The following is a 20,184-nucleotide window of genomic DNA, read 5'->3' as shown; positions in this document are numbered from 1 at the left end:
TTAACTGCTTACCCTCTCTGTGCCTCGGGTCCTTCACCTTTAAAATGGACATCATCATAATACCTACCTCGTTGGCTTGTTGGGAGGATTAACTGGGTTGACATATGTAAAGCTCTTACAAGGGTATCTGGGGCATAGTAAATGCTAGAAGATGTTGGCCATCACTATTAATTCAGCCCCTCCCCAATATCTCCTTGAATATGAGGGTTCTGGCTCCTCTGAAAGATACAGGCACAAAATTCCCTTTTTGTCTTCTGTGAGAAGTTGCCTTCCCCCACCCCCCCCCACATAGTTTCTGCTCACTGGTATCATTACTGCCCTGGTACAGAGAATCAGCTCACTGCCCTTCACTTCAGAAAAGGCCTCAGGAGCGACTGATTCCATGGAAACTCGCCACTGGTGAGCCATCATTTATTCTAGTGCCAGACTGCTGGAGGGTTGAGAGAGGAAATGGAGGATTTATCAGATTAGCTTCCTTGTACTGAGGCAGTTTGAATTTTCTCTACAAGTTCTGGCAAATCTTGACTTAACTATAGCATGGCTAAATTCTACAAACACTGTGAGGAGGGAAATAGAAATTTCCAGGAGGACGTGAGCTGAAATTGTACAGTTGGACCCGTGTGAGTCTGCAGGAGCACTGCTTGGGGCCGGCTGCAAATCTAGCTGAGGTGTTAATGTTTTATCATTCTGCAAAGAGGCTCTCTTGTAGTTAGCCCCGCTGTTGAATCTGGAGTCTGTCCTGAGCCTTTTTGCTCAAGGCTATGCACGTGGACCTAGGCAGAACATCCTTAAAGCCCCTATTAGTGAGAGCTGACTGCTTTCCCCTGTGAAGACAAGCATTACATTGCAGTAAAATGCAAATCCACTAACAGGCAACTGCAGATTTACAGCACTGCAGTTCCAGAGGAATCACAGGAAATAGAACCTTGTCTCTCCTGGTAAATCGGAGGTACAGACTTCTCCAGATTGCTCAGGACTCCACGCAGGAATGGCTACATAATTTGCAAGGCCCAGTGCAAAGTGAAAATATGGGATCTCCTGTTTAGAAATTACTACGACTTTCAAGATGGTGACAACAGAGGATTAACACAAGTGCTGGATCTTTCAGAGCACAGGGCTCTGGGCAACTGCCCAAGTCACACGCCTATGAAGCTAGATCTGATTCCAGGTGTCACTGAAAAGTGGCACTTACGGTTTAAACACATCATATGGCCTATGGGGAGAGAATATGAGTGCAGGGGTCAACCTTGTTTCCCCACCTCCTGCAGCCCTGGGGACAACCACCCCATCATTTGATTGACGGGGGTAGAATCAAAACGGACCGCATTGCTGAGCCCCGCCTAGTTTTACTAGTGATATTGTGTCATGCTCCTACCACCACACACCACACACCACCCTTTGCTGTGAGTCTGAGGACACTCACACTCCCCCTCTGGTCCTTGTGGTTTCTGCTTTGCATTCAGTAAGAGATCGAGTAGCACAGTGCTTGAAAGTACAGACTCTGTACCATGACTAGTTGTGCAACCTTGGGCAAGTTATTTAATCTTTCTGTGCCTCAGTTTCTTCATGTATAAAAATGTGGATAACAGTAGTAGCTGTCTAAGAAAGCAAACTATGTTAGCACACATAAAATACTTAGAATTGTCCTGGGTACACAGTAAATGCTCTACGGTATTAGCTGTTATTAACCTGCCACCTTTGTCCCAATTGAAATCTTCTGTTGCTACCATCACTGTCCTCTGGACCCCTGAAGTTCATGTTGGGGGTTGGGGCATTCCTCCACTGAGATAAGAGGGTACTGGGCCAGGACTTCAAATTCATTACAGGCCAAAAATTCAGACATTTGTTTATATTTCCAAATGAGGTTAGATACATATGTTTACAGAGATACACTAACAGCATTGGAGGGCCTCTGTTCCTCCTACAAAAGTAATTGCTAAGTGTAAATATTTTAAGTTCAGTACAACCCTACTTTGGCATGTCTTCATTTTTAAGTATACCGGAGGCTGTGGAAATAGGGGGGGCCTCCTCAGCGTGTCAAGGGTCCTTGACACGGCCACTCCTGACCTTCCTCCTCTTTCCAGTAGTTAGAAAAGCAGGAACTGGAATCCACATTGTTCTGCAAAGGAGGAAGCCCACAGGAAAGAGAAGGGAAAATAACATGGGCCCTGAAGCAGGAGCTCTGGGGATCAAAACTGACTCAGACTCCAGCCCCGTTTTCTGTGAGGCCAGCCACGTTCATTGAAGGGAGCATCTGTTCCTCTGTAGAATGGATTAAATGTACCTTCTTCCCTAAGTCACAGGGCTGCTGGCATTCGGGCAGGATAGATACTTCAGAAAACACAGTAAGAATGGAGCCAAAGGGGAAAGGAAAAAAGGAGACATTTCAAAGAGGCCATCAAGAACCAAGTCACTCTGGTATCAATGATGGCTGAAAATGGAAATATGGCATAAAATAGGAGTTGAATTTAAAGCTCTAGAAGAAAACAAACAAAAGGTTGAGCTTACTTTGTAAACAGGGTCATATACTATGAGTTATGTGTGAATTTCTTTCTCTTGTTTGGTGATAGATTAGAAAGGAATTTTAAATAAAACATAAATATCTTTCCTAATTGGTGGGGGGGGGCGGTGGAGAGGGAAGAAAACCCTACCTTTAGTTTCAAATGAATTAATGGATGGGGAAGTGCGAAAATTATCATCAGCCTTTCTTCTTACCGTCAGTCACCACAGCTGCAATGCCTGTCCACACAGCAAACAAGAAATGAGAAAGTAGCAGCTGATGCAGCCTCTGCAAGGCTTTACTGTCCTCCTGGCGGTGCAGGGGTAGACAGGGAATCTTGAGCAAATCTGTGTACTCTCTGCTTGATAGATAAAAAGAGAATTTTATTGCACAAGGTTTATAAATGTGGCCCTTGCTACATGTGTTTGTTCATTTTTTTTAATTTTAATGGAAAAACAGTATTTTATTTGCTTAGATCTATGCATTTTAAGAGTCTTAAAAATAAGCGTAAAAGAGCTTTTACTGCAACATAAAGATCAAAGAGAGTCAATTTCCTCCCACAACTATTTCTTCAGGTGCTTTTTTTATTCTGAAATGTTATCTTCTTCTTTTCAAAATGGTGCCCAGAATGAAAAAGCGATCTGTATTTAAATATCTGCATCATATTTTCTTCGCTTTTCAAGAAACTGTGTGCCCAGACATTTAATGGTCAGATTACACTTATAACGAAACTAGAACAAAAATTCAGAAACTGTATACCTGTAATTTGGGGGAATGTGTTTAAAATTAAAAACAAAAACCAAAAACTTTTTCCGAGAAGAAGCTCTGTGCGCTGTATTAGGATGGGCTACTCTGATTCAGAATCTGTTGCCATGGTGACCAATCTGGGTGCCTTGTGGGCTCTGTAAGACAGGCTAGTGTGGTAATTATATAAGCTGAAGTGCTGCTGAATAACCCCAGGAAGGCAGGACTGCCTCAGTGCAATTTCTAGGAAACCACTATTTTAAAATTCATACATCATAATGCCTTCTTCTTTTATATGGAAATCTACCATTTTGTATTTTTTGTATATAAATCTGATAAGACTGATAGAGTAGAAAATAAAATTTACTAACTTCTGAACATCAGAAATATGCCAAATTAACTGTATTTTATACTAATGAATTTATTTCCAACAATTCTATTGTTTTGTGACTGGACAATGAACCAGCAATTAAATGGCCTACTGTTTGTCATAATATGTCACGTGTGACTTAGTTTTTTTTTAAATATGTAATATATAATAATTATAAAAGTAGGTAATTGATTAGAACAATAAATCAATGCCATTTTTAACCTAAATAGACAAGTTAAATTAGTTAAGTGTGAAGTGCAATTAATACATAGATTTCAATAATTTCAATGAAAAATATATTTAAGAAGAAGATACATACAAATCTTATCAATCTTTTTCATATTTTATATTCCACATTGTCACACGTGGTCATAGGCCATGATTGTAAGAGATAGATCATTACTTGGCACACAGGAAATTGGTTTCTGATGATGATGTAATGTTATTCCTTCATTCAGCAAACAGTTACTTAATGAGAAAGCTAGATATTTCACCTTAAACAAGTCTTTTCACCTCCTCGGGTCTTCAGTTTCCTCATCTGTAAAATAAAATTTCGTATTCAGGGCCTTTCCAGATCAAAAATTCCACAGTTCTAGAACTCACAAGATAAAATAGTCTTCATTATCAGTTGTCTAGTACTTTTACTTTGAAGAAAACTACTATTTATTCAATACTGACCGTATCTTGACACCGTGTTTGACATTTTACTTATATTACCTGTGGTACTACAAGGTAGGTACTGTAATCCCACTTAACAAATGAAGAAACAGGGTATATAATTTGAATCTAACTCAAATTTCATGTACTTTGTATTACACCATGCACATTAGTGAAGGATCTTCAGCTATCTCTATGGATGGATGATATTTTTGTGATGATAAAAAAATGTAAAGTACGATTGTATAACATGTCAGAACTCTGAAAGCATTGATTTTTTTTAATTATTAAAGAACTCTGAAATCAATGTGACAAAAGACTAAACTGAACTATCATGAAATAGGGACTTGCAGATTCTTCCAAAGGCAATGGGATGTAAGAAGTGGAAACTACTTAGTGCAAGAACAATGCTAAAAATGGGACTTAGATATTCTCTTACTGTTTATTAGTACCCCTTTTTGTCTAGTCATACTTAGGTGATTAATCATGGATCTATGTCTGATGAATTGAATTTTATAAAAATTAAATGCTGGTAAAAATAACCATTGTAATGAGCACTTAAAATGACAGATATGACTTTCATTAACTTGAGTGTTTTTTCTACTACTCCTCAGAAAGCACTTTCTCTCCCCCTGTATTTGAAGATGAGGCTGATAATGAAGTGGCTATTCAGGTGTCCACATTTATTTGCAAAATCATCGTGTATTTCACAAACTCCCTCCATTACGTACATGGTCTTCTGTTCAGTAGTTTTACATACTTTTTACTGAATCAATACTGGCCCTTTCCTGTTCTGTCCAAAGAAGAGCCCCCCCCACCCCCGCCCAAATGCTTTATAACTCAATGAATGCAGTTCTGGCTCTTTATCTTGGAGAGTTTTTTGCCTCAAGTTCCAATGTTATACCCCATCTTGTTTTCTGTTGTGTGAAAGAGGGGTCTGATGACAGATTTCATTTCCCAGAATTTATTACCTATTGTGTATATTGCGGTTCAGTCACAATGACCCCATCTGCATTTAGGTTGAATGGGGGGCCCCCACCCTGACCCAATTTAATAAAAAAATAATGAGGCCACTCAAAGCTCATAGATGTGTCAGCACTATGAAAAGGGTCTATAATCAATGCAAATGTGATGTTTTCCTGCTTTGTGGAGCACAGAGGTTTGACACCCATCTCTTTTACTGGATCAAATCAGACTCCCTCTTTGCTTTGAGAATCTAATGAAAGGTATGGACTTTCTTCTTCCCTCAAAAAAAAAATGCATGTGGCTGGATAATTTATTGAAATGTTAATTGGTGGGTTGTTTCATGCTCTATTTTTTCCTCCCTCCTGTTTCAGGAATGTGGTCAAGCCTCTTGAGATGCGAATTGTCCCCCTGAGGTTGTACAGAGCACAACCTGCCAATCCATTCATGGGAGGCCTCCCGGAAAGTTCAGGAAGCTTTGTATTGTCCAAGGATGGGGCTGGGAGAGTATCAGTAATGACTGAGCTCGGATTTCCTGCCCTCCAAGGCAGAATGGGGGCTTGGGGTCAAGTTTAACTTGATTTAAAGTTTATTGCATAATATGATGTTTTTGCACACTTGTGTGTAGATATAGGTTCCCATCCTCTCTATAATTCTATGTACCCACACATAATTTTACACAATATTTCTGAGAGTTTGTGATCTCCATCCCCCAATTCATCCTACCCCACTCTCTGAGGTCAATAATAAGAATTTTAACGTTTATTAAGCGGTTACTATTGAGCTTTAACACAGAATAATTCATGTATTTTTAATGAAGAGGAGTAAGGGTTAAGAGGTTAAATAACTTTCTTAAGGTCACACAAGCCGTATTGATGGAGGCAGGATTTGAATCCAGACACACATGGGGTAGTAGTAAGCTATACTGTTGCACAAAAGCCATTGCTCTAGGATGCTATCCTCAGGACTGACTTTTATTTCTTTTATCTTCCTTAGTTTCCTAAAGACACCCTTTAGTAATCCACGCCCCTGAACCTGGTCATAATGTAACAAATCCCCATACAGAGATCAGTCACCATTCACACTCTGACATATTAAATGAGGCCCCTGCTATATGCCATTACCTGTTGGACCCAGGTCCCCACTATGCCATCCCCACATCTTAGAAGAACTCTGTGGCTTTGACTGGCTATTTCACCTCTCCAAACTTCAGATTCCTTATCAACGAAATGGGGATGATAAAAATACCTATGACATGAGATTCTTGTGTGAATTATATCAAAAGCAGGGCACATTAATTACTTGGCATAGGATAGGGCCTAGTACATAAGAGTTCAATAAACGGCAGCTCATTGTTATAATTAAACTGCATTATTCTAATCATTTAGAATTGCCCTCAGTTGATACTTCTTTGAAAGCAGACAAGGCCTTGGATCTGGAAGGTCTTCTGTGACTCCTTCAGGCTTATAAATTCTTCCTTTGCACTATCATAGTATTTTTTTTTTTTTTTTTTGCAGTACGCGGGCCTCTCACCATTGTGGCCTCTCCCATTGCAGAGCACAGGCTCCGGACGCGCAGGCTCAGCGGCCATGGCTCATGGGCCCAGCCGCTCCGCGGCATGTGGGATCTTCCCGGACCGGGGCACGAACCCGCGTCCCCTGCATCGGCAGGCGGACTCTCAACCACTGTGCCACCAGGGAAGCCCTACCATAGTATTTTGAACATACTTCATTGTTGCTTTTTGGATTCCATAAAAATTATGTTTTCACATATCTGTTTTCCATCACTGGACTGATAGCATCATATTGATTGTTGACATCTCAGTATCTAGCACAGGATCAAGCACTTAGGCTAGGAACTCCAGGAGTCCACCCCAGTTGTGCCTGGCTGTGACCTGGGTATGGCCAGAATAAAATATATCTATAATAATAATGATTTTGTATGTAGGAATACTAGGTATGAAATAATATTTGAAATGGAACAGAAAAGAATGAAGTACTATAGTTTCACATATTTTACCATTAGCATTTTCCCCCAGCTTTATTAGATATATAATTGACACATACATATTACTATTTTTCTTATTCTTCTCAGGGACTGTTTAATTTTTTTACTGTAACAGAAAACATAGAATATAGCAATATTTTAAAGGTAACACACATCCAGCCTTCAAGTGAACTAAAGATTTTGTTAGATGTTCTTTATAGAATTTAAGTTAGAATTTAATACTGGAAAAAATAACTTATCATTGACAATAAATATACGACTTCTTACCTTTCCCTAGTTTGTGTAAATTGAGATCATTTTAAGTCAAGATTGGTAGCATAAAATATCTTTAAAGCTGGTGCACAGAACTCCTGTACCAGTCATTTAAATGAGTTCTCAAAGAGTTGAAAAGAATCCTGATTTCATTCGATTTACTACTGATGTGTCTCATGGAGGGAAAGGTTGACTATTAACAAAACAGTTAGACTTGAGGAAAGGTTTTGAAGAAAGAAAATGAAAAGCATTTAAAATTTAAAATGTAAATCAAGTTTCTAGCTTTAGAATAGAGTATTAATTCAGGCCAGACTAATTTCAAATTTATGATAATTTCATTAGCTGCACTGAAGCTTTCCTTGATCCAATCTGTAAAAGAGTAGTTTGCTAATTAATAATTACAAAATATGGGAGATATTTAAGGCATTGTTTTCAAGCACTATTTGCATTTGTTGTTTTCAAGCACCATTTGCTCACAAGCTACTAATTATAATTTTAATTCATCTATTAACTTAGATCCAACAGAATCTTTGGTAATGTTTTACTATTCATTACTAATATTATTGTAATTACTTAAAAGTTATATAAATGCATTTATGTTCCAATAATATAATTCAGAATTTTTAAAGTAATTAAACTTCATTTTCTGGTATAGGTTACGTGTTAGCTTTTAATTTACTAAAAAAGACTTAATAGACAACCTCTAAATTAATACTTGCAACTATATAGTGAAGGACTGAACTGCTATGGAGAAGTAAATAAATAAAACATTCTTACAAGTATGGTGAAACCTGTCAATGTTTTTTTTTTTAAACTAAGCTACAAACTTTTTATCAATCTGTCTTAAACTCACACTAATCAGATAAAATAATTTGTATAAACTCTTTAATGCAATAGGGCATCTTTCCACTTTAATTAATATCCTTACATGCCCACAACGGTCATAGTTTACCTTTGTTTCTCAAATAGTCCATGTTAATTTCTGTGGTAAAATTGTAAGTAATAGTAATTATTATAATGGATGATTAAGTTGAAGACAAATATCAATCCATGGTTCTTTTCAAAATGGTACTATTTTTTTTTTCCATCTCAGTAGTTATATAGAGCTCCCTGATCCTCCAGTCTTCCTCTTAAACCTCTGACAAATCTTTTTAGAAGTCCCCCTGAGACCCTTCTTCTTTCTCTTTTCTCTGGGTTTTACTTGGGATTTTCACCTAAGTTCTTTCTCTTCCCTCTTTGTATTCACCTTTCATCTCAACTGTTGCCATGGAGTCAACCATAGCAACGATTGACCAATCAATAGCTGTCTGATTTCTCAAAAGCAGCTCAATCCAATAGCTCACTTTGTCTCTGTGGTATTTCTTTATATATATAAAGCTAGAAAAAAAATCCCAGTTTTAATCATTTAAATGCTTTATTAATTGATGCATATATTTTTGCTGAAATTAGTATTTCTTTGCATGTAATTCTGTTAGTCTCAATAAGCAGGATTTATTAAGAGAGTTTTAAATAATTTAAATTTTATATTTTATAAGCCCTTTACATAAAATAAATTCACAGAAACAAATGTTCTTTATACTCTTGTTCTAGAGGACAACCTGATCCCATGTGCAAGCTCTCCCTTCCATAGTGATTAACTAGAAATAACAGAAAAGATGTGTGATTTTAAAATCCATTACCACAGAGGGAAACATAAATGGGTAACTTCAGGGGAATCCTAGAAAAATTTTAAAAATGGAATTAAATATGAGGAAAAAAACCAAAGGGTGCTGCTCTGGAGACTGCTGGTTCCAGACAAAATGGTGTAAACACATTCCATTTTATTTCTCCCACTAATCACAGCAACAACCACCACAAAAATCTTGGGAAAAAAATGTAAGACACTTATAGAAGACTCTAAAGGGAGGAGAAAATAAAGTGGAGTGGATAGGGACCTTGGAACTTGAGGAACAATCTGGCAGTAAATTCTCTGAGTTTTTTCTTGCCTCATAAATACCTCAGCCTGAATGCTAGAGAACCTAGAAACATCAACAGTCACAGACAGAAAACAGCCCCAAGAAAAGTCTGCTTTCTCTAGCCAGAGGACCAGGAAAAGGTGATCCAACAAGACACAAACTCCTTAACCATACCTGCCTGTTCTGGGTGGGGGTGAACATTAGGAAAAGCACCACTCCTCTCCCCTACCACACTGGGCACTGCAGTGGCAGACCAAGGGGGCAGAGCTCTGTTTTCTACTCTGCCCACTGTAGTAACAAGGAGATGACCCTCACCACATGAGTCAGAGGGTGAAACCCTGTCTTCCAAACTTGCCATGAAACAAAGAGGTGGTACCCTTCCATAAACCCAGACAGTGCTGAGAGATTGTGGGATGCAGTACAGTCATCTGGGTAACCGAAGCAGAGCAGATCAGAATAGCATGGCAGAGTCTTGATAAACTAAACTGATATTTGAACTATAGTACACCAAAAGAGTAACAGGATACGCATTCTGAACCTAAATAGTTTGCTAAAGAAGATGACTTAATAGGAACCAAAGTCTCATAACACAATACTCAAAATGTCCAGGGTACAGTACACAATTGTCATACCAAGAACCAGGAAAGTCTAAACCAAATGAGAAAAGACAATCAATAGATGACAACATCTACATAACACAGATGTTGGAATTGTCTGAGCAGGATTTGCAAAAAGCTGTCTAAAATGCTTTAACAAGCAATTGTGAACAATTTTGAAATAAATTTTAAAAAACAGAAAATATTGCAAAGAAATAGAAGATGTAAAGAAAAATTAAATGGAAATTCTAGAACTGAAAAATACAATAATCTAAATAAAAACCTCACTGGACAGTCTCAATAACAGAATGGAGATACAAGGTAAGAATCAGTGAACTTTAAGGTAGTTTAATAGAAATTATTTAATCAAAAATACATAGGGAAAATTTTTTTTGAATAAACTGAGCCCTAGGGACCTATAGGATAATAACAAGAGATCTTAGATTAATGTTATCAAAGTCCCAGAAAGAAAGAAAAAAAAAATGCAGTATTGAAAACAATTCAAAGAAACAATGGCTAAAAACTTCACAACTTTGATGAAAGATATAAACCTACAGATTCAGGAAGCTGAGCAAACCACAAACAGAATAAACTCTCCAAAATCTATACCTAAATACATCACAGTCACAGACAAGAGAAAAACTTTTGAAAGCAGTTAGGTAAAAATCAACACATTACCTACAGAGGAACAATGATTCAAATAACAGCTGGTTACTCATTAAAAATCATGAAGGTCAGAAGAAGTGATACAAAATTTTTCAAGTGCTGAAAGAAAAGAACTGTCAACCCAGAATTATATATCCAGTAAAAATATGCTTCAGGAATAAGAAGAATTAGAGGATAAAGAAAAAATTAAGAGAAATTATCCCCAGCAGAATGACAGAATAGCTAAAGCAAATTCTTCATACTGAAAGAAAATGATAACAGAAGGAAACAAAGAACATCAAAAATGAAGAAAGAACAACTTAAAGGATAAAATATATGGGCAAGTCCAATAGCTTATTTTTCCTTGCAATTAAAAAAAATCATGTTTAACAGTTATAACAGTGTCTGATATGGTTCTCAGTGTATGTAGAAGTAATATTTTAAGGCAACTATATTATAAAGAGGGAGAATAAAGTGACCTAAATAATGGTGATGCATCCACATTACACTTGAAGTGGTAAAATGCTGATGATAATAGACTACAATAAGCTGCATATACTTATTGCAACACCTAGAACAACCACTTAAAAAAACTGAATGAAGAGACAGACTCGAGATAATACTGTAGATAAATCAAAATGGAATACAAAAAAAAAAAGAAAAAGCTCAAGCAACACCGAGAAAGACAAGAAAGGAAAAATCAGAAGAATGAAAAATAAAGAGAATAAACAAAGCACATAATAAATGGCAGACATGAATTCTAAAATATCAATAATTACCTTAAGTATAAATAGCCTAAAACACATGAAAAAGGGAGCTGCAAAATACATGAAGCAAAAACTTACAGAAATGAAAGAAGAAATAGAGAAATCCATAATCACAGTTGGGGACTTCAATATCCCTTTGTTAAAAGTTAGTAGAAACAGTAGAAAAAAATGTTAGGAAGGATTTAAGAGAATTAAACAATACCCAGCCAAAGAAATCTAATTGATATTTATAAGAACATTCTACTCAACAGCAGCAGAACACACATTCTTTTTAAGTGTGCTTGGGACATCCACAAAAGACTATTTCTTAGATCATAAAATGAACCTTAAGAAATTAAAAGAATTAAGATCACATAAAGTATGTTCTCTGATCATAATGGAGTCAAACTAGAATTCAATAACAGAAAGAAAGGAAAAAAATCACTAAACACTTAGAAATCAAACAATCTACTTCTAAATAATCCATGTGTCAAATAAGTAGTCCCAGGGAAAAACTTTTTATATCAACTGAATTAAAATGAAAATACAGCACATCAGAACTGTAGAAAACCACAATGAGATATCTATCACTACATATTTACCAGAATGGCTAAAATAAAAAAAATAATAATAATGACAACACCATATCCTGGAGAGGATGTGAAGAAACTGGATTTTTTCATACATTTCGGGTAGGGATGTAAAATTGTACAGCTACTTCAAGAAGCAGTTTGGCAGTTTCTCAAAAAACTAAACATGCAACTGTCACGTGACCCAGCAATTGCATTCCTGGGCATTTATCTTAGAGAAATGAAAACTTATGCTCACACAAAGACCTATAGATGAATGTTCATGGAAGCTTTTTTGTTATAATCAGAAACTGTAATCAGTCCAGATGTTCTTCAACAGGTGAATGGTTTAACAAACTTTTACACTGTTACAGTTACACTGACCATGGAAAACTACTCAGCAATTAATTTAAAATGAACTATTGATATATACAACAATTTGGATGAATCTCCAGGGAATTATGCTAAAAAGCCAATCCCCCAAAAAGGCATACTGTATGATTCCACTTATGTGACATTTTTGAAATTGCAAAATTTTAGAAAATGAAGACAGAATAGTGGTTGTGAGGAGGTGGGGAAAGGAAGGATGAAAAGGAGAGAGGTATGGCTGTAAAAGGGCAACATAAGGGACCCTTGTGGTGGTGGTAATGGAACTGCTCAGTGGTGGAGGATACATGAACCTACAAAGGTGATAAAATTGTATAGTACTTAATACACACAAACATACAAATGAGTACAAGTAAAACTGGGGAAACCTGAATAAAATCAATGGGTTTCATCAATGTCAATAACCTAGTTGTGATATTATACTATAATTTTTCAAAATATTACCATTGAGGGAAACTGGGCAAGGTGTATGAGGGATCTCTCTGTATTATCTCTTACCACTGCATGTGAGTCTATAATTATCTCAATAAAAATTTCAATTAAAAAATCTGTGGTATGTAGCTCAAGCAGTGATACAGGGAAATTTATGGGAATAAAATGCTTAAACTTTAGCCTATGTTGCTAGTAATTTTTGCTCAGAAAGTCCTGATTATGCAGAAAGATGAAAATATTAGTTGCTTCTGGACAAATATATCACAGATTTAAATGTAAAATGTAATACTATAAAACTTTTAGAAGAAAACATGAAGAAAATCTTTGTGACCTAGAGTTGGGTAAAGAGTTCTTAGATATGACTCCAAAGGCATGATTCATAAAAGAAATAATCACTGAATTGGAGCTCATCAAAATTTGAAATGCTTGCTCTGCAAAATACCCTATTAAGAATATAAAAACACAAAACAAAAACTGGGAGAAAATATTTGCAAATCATGTATTCAATGAAACATTCATATCCAGAACATGTAAAGAGTATTTTACCTCAACAGTAAAGCAAACAATCCAATTAGAAATGGGTAAAAGATTTGAACATACACTTTACCAAAGGGAATAGAAAATATGTACACTCAAAAATTTTCAATACCATTAATGTGGTAGGCAGAATAATGGCCTCCAAATGGTGTCCACCTTCTAATTTCTGGAACCTGTGAATATATGATCTTACTTGGTGGAAGGGACTTTGCAGATGTGATTAAAGTTAAGGGCCTTGGGACTGCCCTGGCAGTCCAGTGGTTAAGACTTTGCCTTCCAGTGAACGGGGTTCAGGTGCAATCCCTGGTCGGGGAGGTAAGATCCCACATGCCTCGGGGCCAAAAAAACTAAAGCATAAAACAGAAACAACATTGTAACAAACTCAATAAAGACTTTAAAAATGGTCCATGTCAAAAAAAATAATCTAAAAAAAAAAAAAAGTTAAGGACCTTGAGATAGGGAGATTATCCTGGGTTATCCAGGTAGGCCCAGTTTTATCATATGAGTCCTTAAAAGGTAAAAATCTTTTCTGGCTATGGTCAGAGATACACAACAACAGAAGGGTCAAAGATATGTGATATTGCTGGCTTTGAAGATGCAAGGAGGGCCAGGAGCCTCTAGAAGCTAGAAAAGTCAAGGAAATAAATCTTCCAAAAAGGAATGAAGCCCTGCCTACACCACAATTTTAGCCTCATGGGACCTGTGTCAGGCTTCTGAACTACAGAACTATAAAACAATAAACTTGTGCTGTTTTAAACTGCTAAAGTGGTGGTAAGTTGTTAGGGCAGCAATAGAAAACTAATACAATCAGTCATTACAGAAACGCAAATTAAAACCATGATGAGATACCAATACATGCCCATTAAAACAGCTAAAATAAAAATTACTGACAGTAGCAAACACTGGAGAGGATGTGGAGAAACTGAATCCTCATAAATTGCTAGTGGGAATGTAAAATGATACAGCTACTCTGGGAAGCAGTTTGGAATTTTCCTTAAAACCTAAACATGCAACTATCACATGAGCCAGAAATTGTACTTCTGGACATTATCTTAGATAAATGAAAACTAATGTTTACACAAAAACCTATAAAGTAATGTTCATAGAAGCTTTATTTGTAATAGCCCCAAACAGGAAACAATCCAAACGTCCTGCAATGGATGAATCAATAAACAAACAGTGATATACCCATACTATGAAATAATTCTCAGCGATAAATAGAAACAAACTACAGACACATGCAACAACTTGGATGGATCTCAAGAGCATTATCTGAGTGAAAAAAAAAAGTCAGTCTCAAGGAGTTGAATACTGTATGATTCCATCTGCATAACATTCTCAAAGTGACAAACTACAGTGATGGAGAACAGGTCAGTGGTAGCCAGGGGTTAGGGTTGGGGAAAGTGTGTGACTATTAAGAGATAAAATGAAGGACTTTATCTGCAATGATGGAACATTGCTGTATCCTGGTTGTGAAGATAGTTATCTGAATCTATGTCATAAAATTTTATAGAACTACCCCCCCCCCAAAAAATAAACACAGTATACAACAGCATCATTCATAAAAGCCAAAAAGTGGAAACAACCCAAATTTCCAACAACTGATGAATGGATACACAAAATGTGGTACAGCAATATAATGAAATGGTTTTTGGCAATAAAAAAGAATAAAGTACTGATACATGCTACAAAATGGATGAAAACATTAGGCAAATACACAGAGACAGAAGGTAAATTAGTGATTGCCTAGGACTGGAGGATAGAGAATCAAGAGTGACTGCTAATGGGTATGGGTTTTCCTTTTGGATGTAATGAAAATGGTCTAAAATTAGATTATGTTGATGGTTTTACAACTCTGAATTTACGACAAATCAGTGAATTGTACACTTTAAATGGGTGAATTTGTGGGATATGAATTGTATGGCATATGGTATATGAATCATAATTTCAGTAAAGCTGTTTTTTAAAAAAAAGGAGTGCATGTCAAAACTGATGAAATCTGAATGAGGCCTGCACTTGAGCTAATGGTATTGTGCCAGAATGAGTTTCTTGGCTTTGACAACGTATAACATACATTGTACTGAGTGAAGGGTACATGGGAATCCTCCGTACTATTTGGCAACTTCTTGTGAGTCATAAATTATTTCAAAATTAAAAAATTATTTTTAAGGAAAGTGTGCTGCTTCGTGCACTTGGTTGAAAGACCTTTGAAGTAGGAGGGAGCCCTGGGACAATGGACAGAAAGATGACAGGGTTACTACAGCGGGAGAAGTCAAGTATGTCAACCACTCCATGGTTCTCCCTGTGTAAAGAAACAAGCAAGAGTGGTGCCCACCTTCAGGCAGCAACAACACATGTAGAGGCCTCCATTGGAAAGGAAGGACTAGGATCTTGGAATAATGGTCACAAACAAGAGGAATGAAGAGTGTCCATCTCTCCTGTAGCTATAGGTACACCCCAATCAATATTCTGCCTCTCCCGCAAGTGACCGCAAGCAGTCTGCCAGTCCACTCCCAGCATCATTTCATGAACCTCCCCCATATGTTGGCTGGAGTAAATTGATGGAGCTTTCCCAGGATGGCCAAACAGGGCAACACAAATACAAAGATACACACATGACCACTTAACAGTTGAGATTAGCCAGCATCATGAGAAAGAGGTACCATGCATGAAAGAATGCACACGTGAAGAAATAGTTACTAGAGCTGGCAGCACTGGACTTTAGACACCATCACTACTTTATTTAACACGTATTTCCTCAGCTTCCCTGTTATGTATCAGGTACTTTAACTTCTGGAGATACCACAGTAAACACAACAGGCAAGGTTGCTACCATCATGGACATTTCAATTTTTACTGGTCGAGACAGACAAAAAAAATATAAACAAAAGAAAATATCAGAGCACAAAACGTGTTTTGGACAAAAATAAAGCAGGGTGGACCTTCCCTGGTGGTGCAGTTGTTAAGAATCTGACTGCCCATGCAGGGGACACGGGTTCAAGCCCTGGTCCGGGAAGATCCCGCATGCCACAGAGCAACTAAGCCTGTGCACCACAACTACTGAGCCTGTGCTCTAGAGCCTGCGTACCACAACTACTGAGCCCGCGTGCCACAACTACTGAAGCCCGTGCGCCTAGAGCCCGTGCTCTGCAACAAGAGAAGCCACCGCAATGAGAAGCCTGTGTGCACTGCACGAAGAGTAGCCCCACTCACTGCAAATACAGAAAGGCTGCACACATCAACGAAGACCCAACGCAGCCAAAAATAAATAAATTAATAAATTAATTTAAAAAAATAAAGCAGAGTAAGAAAGGAGTAGGGGGGAGAGAGAATATGTCTTTGAAGGTATTAGGTGCTGCTTTGGATAAGGTAGTCAGGGATTATCTCTCTGATGGGGAGGTAACCTTTGAGTGGAGATCTGAATAGTGGTGGGAGCAAGTCTTATAACGCCCGGCGGGGTGGAAATAGGGCAAGCAGGGGAGGGGAACAGGTATGTGTGTGTGGAGGGTTTGAAATTTTGACAATAGCAGGGAAACCAAAGTGTTTGGAGCAGAATGGGCAAGGGGGGGAGAGTTCAGAGAATCCACAGGAGTCTGATCATCTAGAACAATCTAGGCCATTTTAAGGACTTGTAATTTTATTCTAAGCTTAATTGATACAGTATATTCCAAGAGTATTTTAACCAGCAATTCTTTAAAAAGAATCAGCCAGCAATCGTGTAAATTAAAGGCTTCATCTTTGAAATGAATCATTCAATAGATGAGTAGAATAGCAGATGGGACACACAAAAAGAGCAAATTAGTGAGCTGGAGGAAAAACCCAAATATTTTTTTTTCCAGAATACAGGACACACACACAATAAAAAGATGTAAAGTAAGAAGAGGAAGACAGAATCTCAAACAATCCATCCAGAAGATCCAAATTTTATCTAATAGAAGTTTTGGAAGATACTATTAGAAAAGTCCTTTTAGGAAAAATGGAGAAGAGACAATGTTCAGAGCAATACAAATATAAATTATATGCTTAAATAATACCATTAAGAAGTTTCAATTTATATGAAACAGAGCAAATTCTGCACCTAATAAAGACATAAATATTTATCAAAAATCCATGGATCATTACAAAATACGACCATATACTACACAACAAAAGAAGAAGACAGTTATTTTATAAGACTATTACAATCTCTAAATGTAAACAAGGCAAATCCTGCCCAAGAATAAAATTAAAGGTCAATTTCACTTAAGAACATAGAGGTAGAGTCCTAAATAAATATTAGCAAATCAAATCTGGCAGTGTATTTTTAAAAAATGATGAAGTAGAGTTCACTGTTTTTTAAAAAACTCTATATGTAATTTATTATGTTAACACATTAAAAGTTAAAGCAATATGATTATGTCAAATGACATAAGTAAAACTTTAGGTAGATTTCAACATTCATTTAAACTTTAATTTTTATTTTTTCAGCTACAAGAAATTTATTAAAGAAAGGCTTCCTAGAGACATTAAGCGAATGGGAGAAGGACAGGGAAAGGGAAGAAGCCAAAAAAGGATGTGATTTCATGTGAAGTCCCAGCCTGATTCCAAGGGGAACTCTGGAGCATAAATTACTCCTTAGACCATGTCCTTCCTTGAAGCAGGGGAAGAGGGCTTGGTATTCTCTGCACTTCCTGCAACTGCGGTTTGGTGTCTGACATTAATTTGTGGTAAATCTTCAGTCATTATTACTTCAAATATTGCTTTTGTTCCTTTCTCTCTTTCTTCTCCTTCTGGTATTCCCATTATGCATGTTAGATCTCTTGTAGATGTCTCACAGTTTCTGGTTATTCTGTTCTGTTTTCTTCAGTCTTTTTTTTCCTTTTTTTTGCTTTGCTTCTCAGTTTTAGAAGTTTCCATTAAGATATCAAGTTCAGAGATTCTTCCCTCAGCTGTGTCTAGTCTACTAATGAGCCCATCAAAGCCATTCTTCATTTCTGTTATGGTGATTTTGATCACTAGCAACTCTTTTTGATTCTTTCTTAGGATTGCCATCCTTCTGCTTACATTATCTGTTGTCTAGTTGTTCCATTAGATTCTTTAATATATTAGTCATAGTTGTTTTAAATTTCTGGTCTGATAATTCCAATACTCCTGCTATATCTGACTCTGGTTCTGATGCTTGTTCAGTCTCTTTAAACTGTGTTTTTGCCTTTTAGTATGCCTTCCAGCCTCTCTGGGAACCAGTGCCATGGTAGGAAAATTTGAACTGTAATCATTAAAGACTTGCTAGAGGATTAGTATGGACAAGTACGAAAGTTAAAACTCCAAGGGGACCCAGTCATGGGGGGCTGTCCCACACTTGTGAATTTTATCACTAGGAGCTCCAATAGGTCCTCACAGTGAATATCAGAGAAAAATCCCTTTGTGCTTCTAGCAGCGAGAGGGGAAAAGCAACCTTTTTGAAATGTGTCATTGCATTCTATTCTTCTTAACAAAGGCTGCCCTTGGAATAAACTATTTTACCAGAGAGAAACCTGGGGAAGGGAAACACTCAACTCCAGACTCCTGTAGCCATCCTCTCCCAGCTAAGAGCGGGGAGTGGGGGGGGGGGGACTTAGAAGCACTGGTGAGGTTCACAGTGCAGAGGCAGAGGCTCACCAAAAGACTGAGACCTAATCACAGGACTATAGAACACCTCCTTTCTTCCCACACCTCACCACCACATCACTAAAGGCCTACTTACAACTGTTCCTTTTACTCAGTATACCTAAATTAGTGGATAAATACCAAGTTCACGGAGGGTAAGATTTGCCATTTTAAAGATGTCAATTCTCCAAAAATGAATCTATAAATTCAGTATATCCCACATCTAAGGTCAACAGGATTTTTCATAAACTTTTACATGCTAATTATAAAATTTATATCTTTATTTTTGCTTTAAAAAGGTAACTGGGCTGGGGCAATAGAATTCATTCAATCTAATATGCAATTGTATTATAAATATATAGTGATTTATTAAATTTTTTAAAAATTAATTAATTTATTTTTGGCTGCACTGGGTCTTTGTTGCTGCACGCAGGCTTTCTCTAGTTGTGGCAAGCAGGGGCTACTCTTTGTTTCGGTGTGTGGGCTTCTCATTGCGGTGGCTTCTCCTGTTGCAGAGCACAGGCTCTAGGCGCGCAGGCTTTAGTAGTTGTGGCACACGGGCTCAGTAGTTGTGGCTTGTGGGCTCTAGAGCGCAGGCTCAGTAGTTGTGGTGCACGGGCTTAGTTGCTCCGCAGCACGTGGGATCTTCCCGGACCAGGGCTCAAACCCGTGTCCCCTGCATTGGCAGGCGGATTCTTAACCACTGTGCCACCAGGGAAGCCCCTATAGTGATTTAAATAGCATTATTGGCACAATAAGAAAAAGAGATCAATTTTTTAAAGAATAAAAATTCTAGAAACAGACCCACGAATACATAAGAAAGTCAAATTGCAGAAGAATTACAAAGATAAATGAATATCCAAAAAGATACTTGGTCTCACAAAGATTCAGAAGCACACAAATAAAAAGGAAAATGAAATACTTTTTTTTATGCAACAGTCAGGCAAAAAATAAAATGTCCAATAACATCAATTGATTGGTAAGGATTAGAGGGAAAGGTATTTTCATATTGCTGTTGTGTTAACTTAGTATAGCCACTCTGGAGGACAATTAGGCAGTGTCGTAATGGATTAAAACTGAATAGATGCATACTCTAAGACTCAGCAAATCTATTTCTAGGCATTTACCCTACAGAAACACTTATACTTATGCACAAGAAATCACATGCAAGATTATTTATTGCATAATTATTTGTGATA

At 37.2% G+C, this 20,184-nt stretch overlaps 1 protein-coding gene across 2 annotated transcripts in view; it reads right to left on the bottom strand.

Annotated features, from left to right (window-relative positions):
* The window catches only part of ASB4 (ankyrin repeat and SOCS box containing 4), a 121,796-nt gene that overhangs the window by 79,870 nt on the left and 21,742 nt on the right, over positions 1 to 20,184 (bottom strand). For both annotated transcript variants that reach the window (XM_060304619.1, XM_060304620.1), the window contains 2 exons: positions 4,109 to 4,152; positions 2,716 to 2,858 (listed from right to left, as the gene is read on the bottom strand). In XM_060304619.1, the coding sequence (XP_060160602.1) occupies positions 2,716 to 2,858; positions 4,109 to 4,152 (187 nt within the window). The remainder of the gene's footprint in view (positions 1 to 2,715; positions 2,859 to 4,108; positions 4,153 to 20,184) is intronic.

The sequence above is a fragment of the Globicephala melas genome, chromosome 9 (genome assembly GCF_963455315.2).
Source record: "Globicephala melas chromosome 9, mGloMel1.2, whole genome shotgun sequence".
Classification (NCBI taxonomy): domain Eukaryota; kingdom Metazoa; phylum Chordata; class Mammalia; order Artiodactyla; family Delphinidae; genus Globicephala; species Globicephala melas.
Note: the sequence above shows the minus strand (reverse complement) of the source record. Positions and strands in the feature narration are given on the sequence as shown.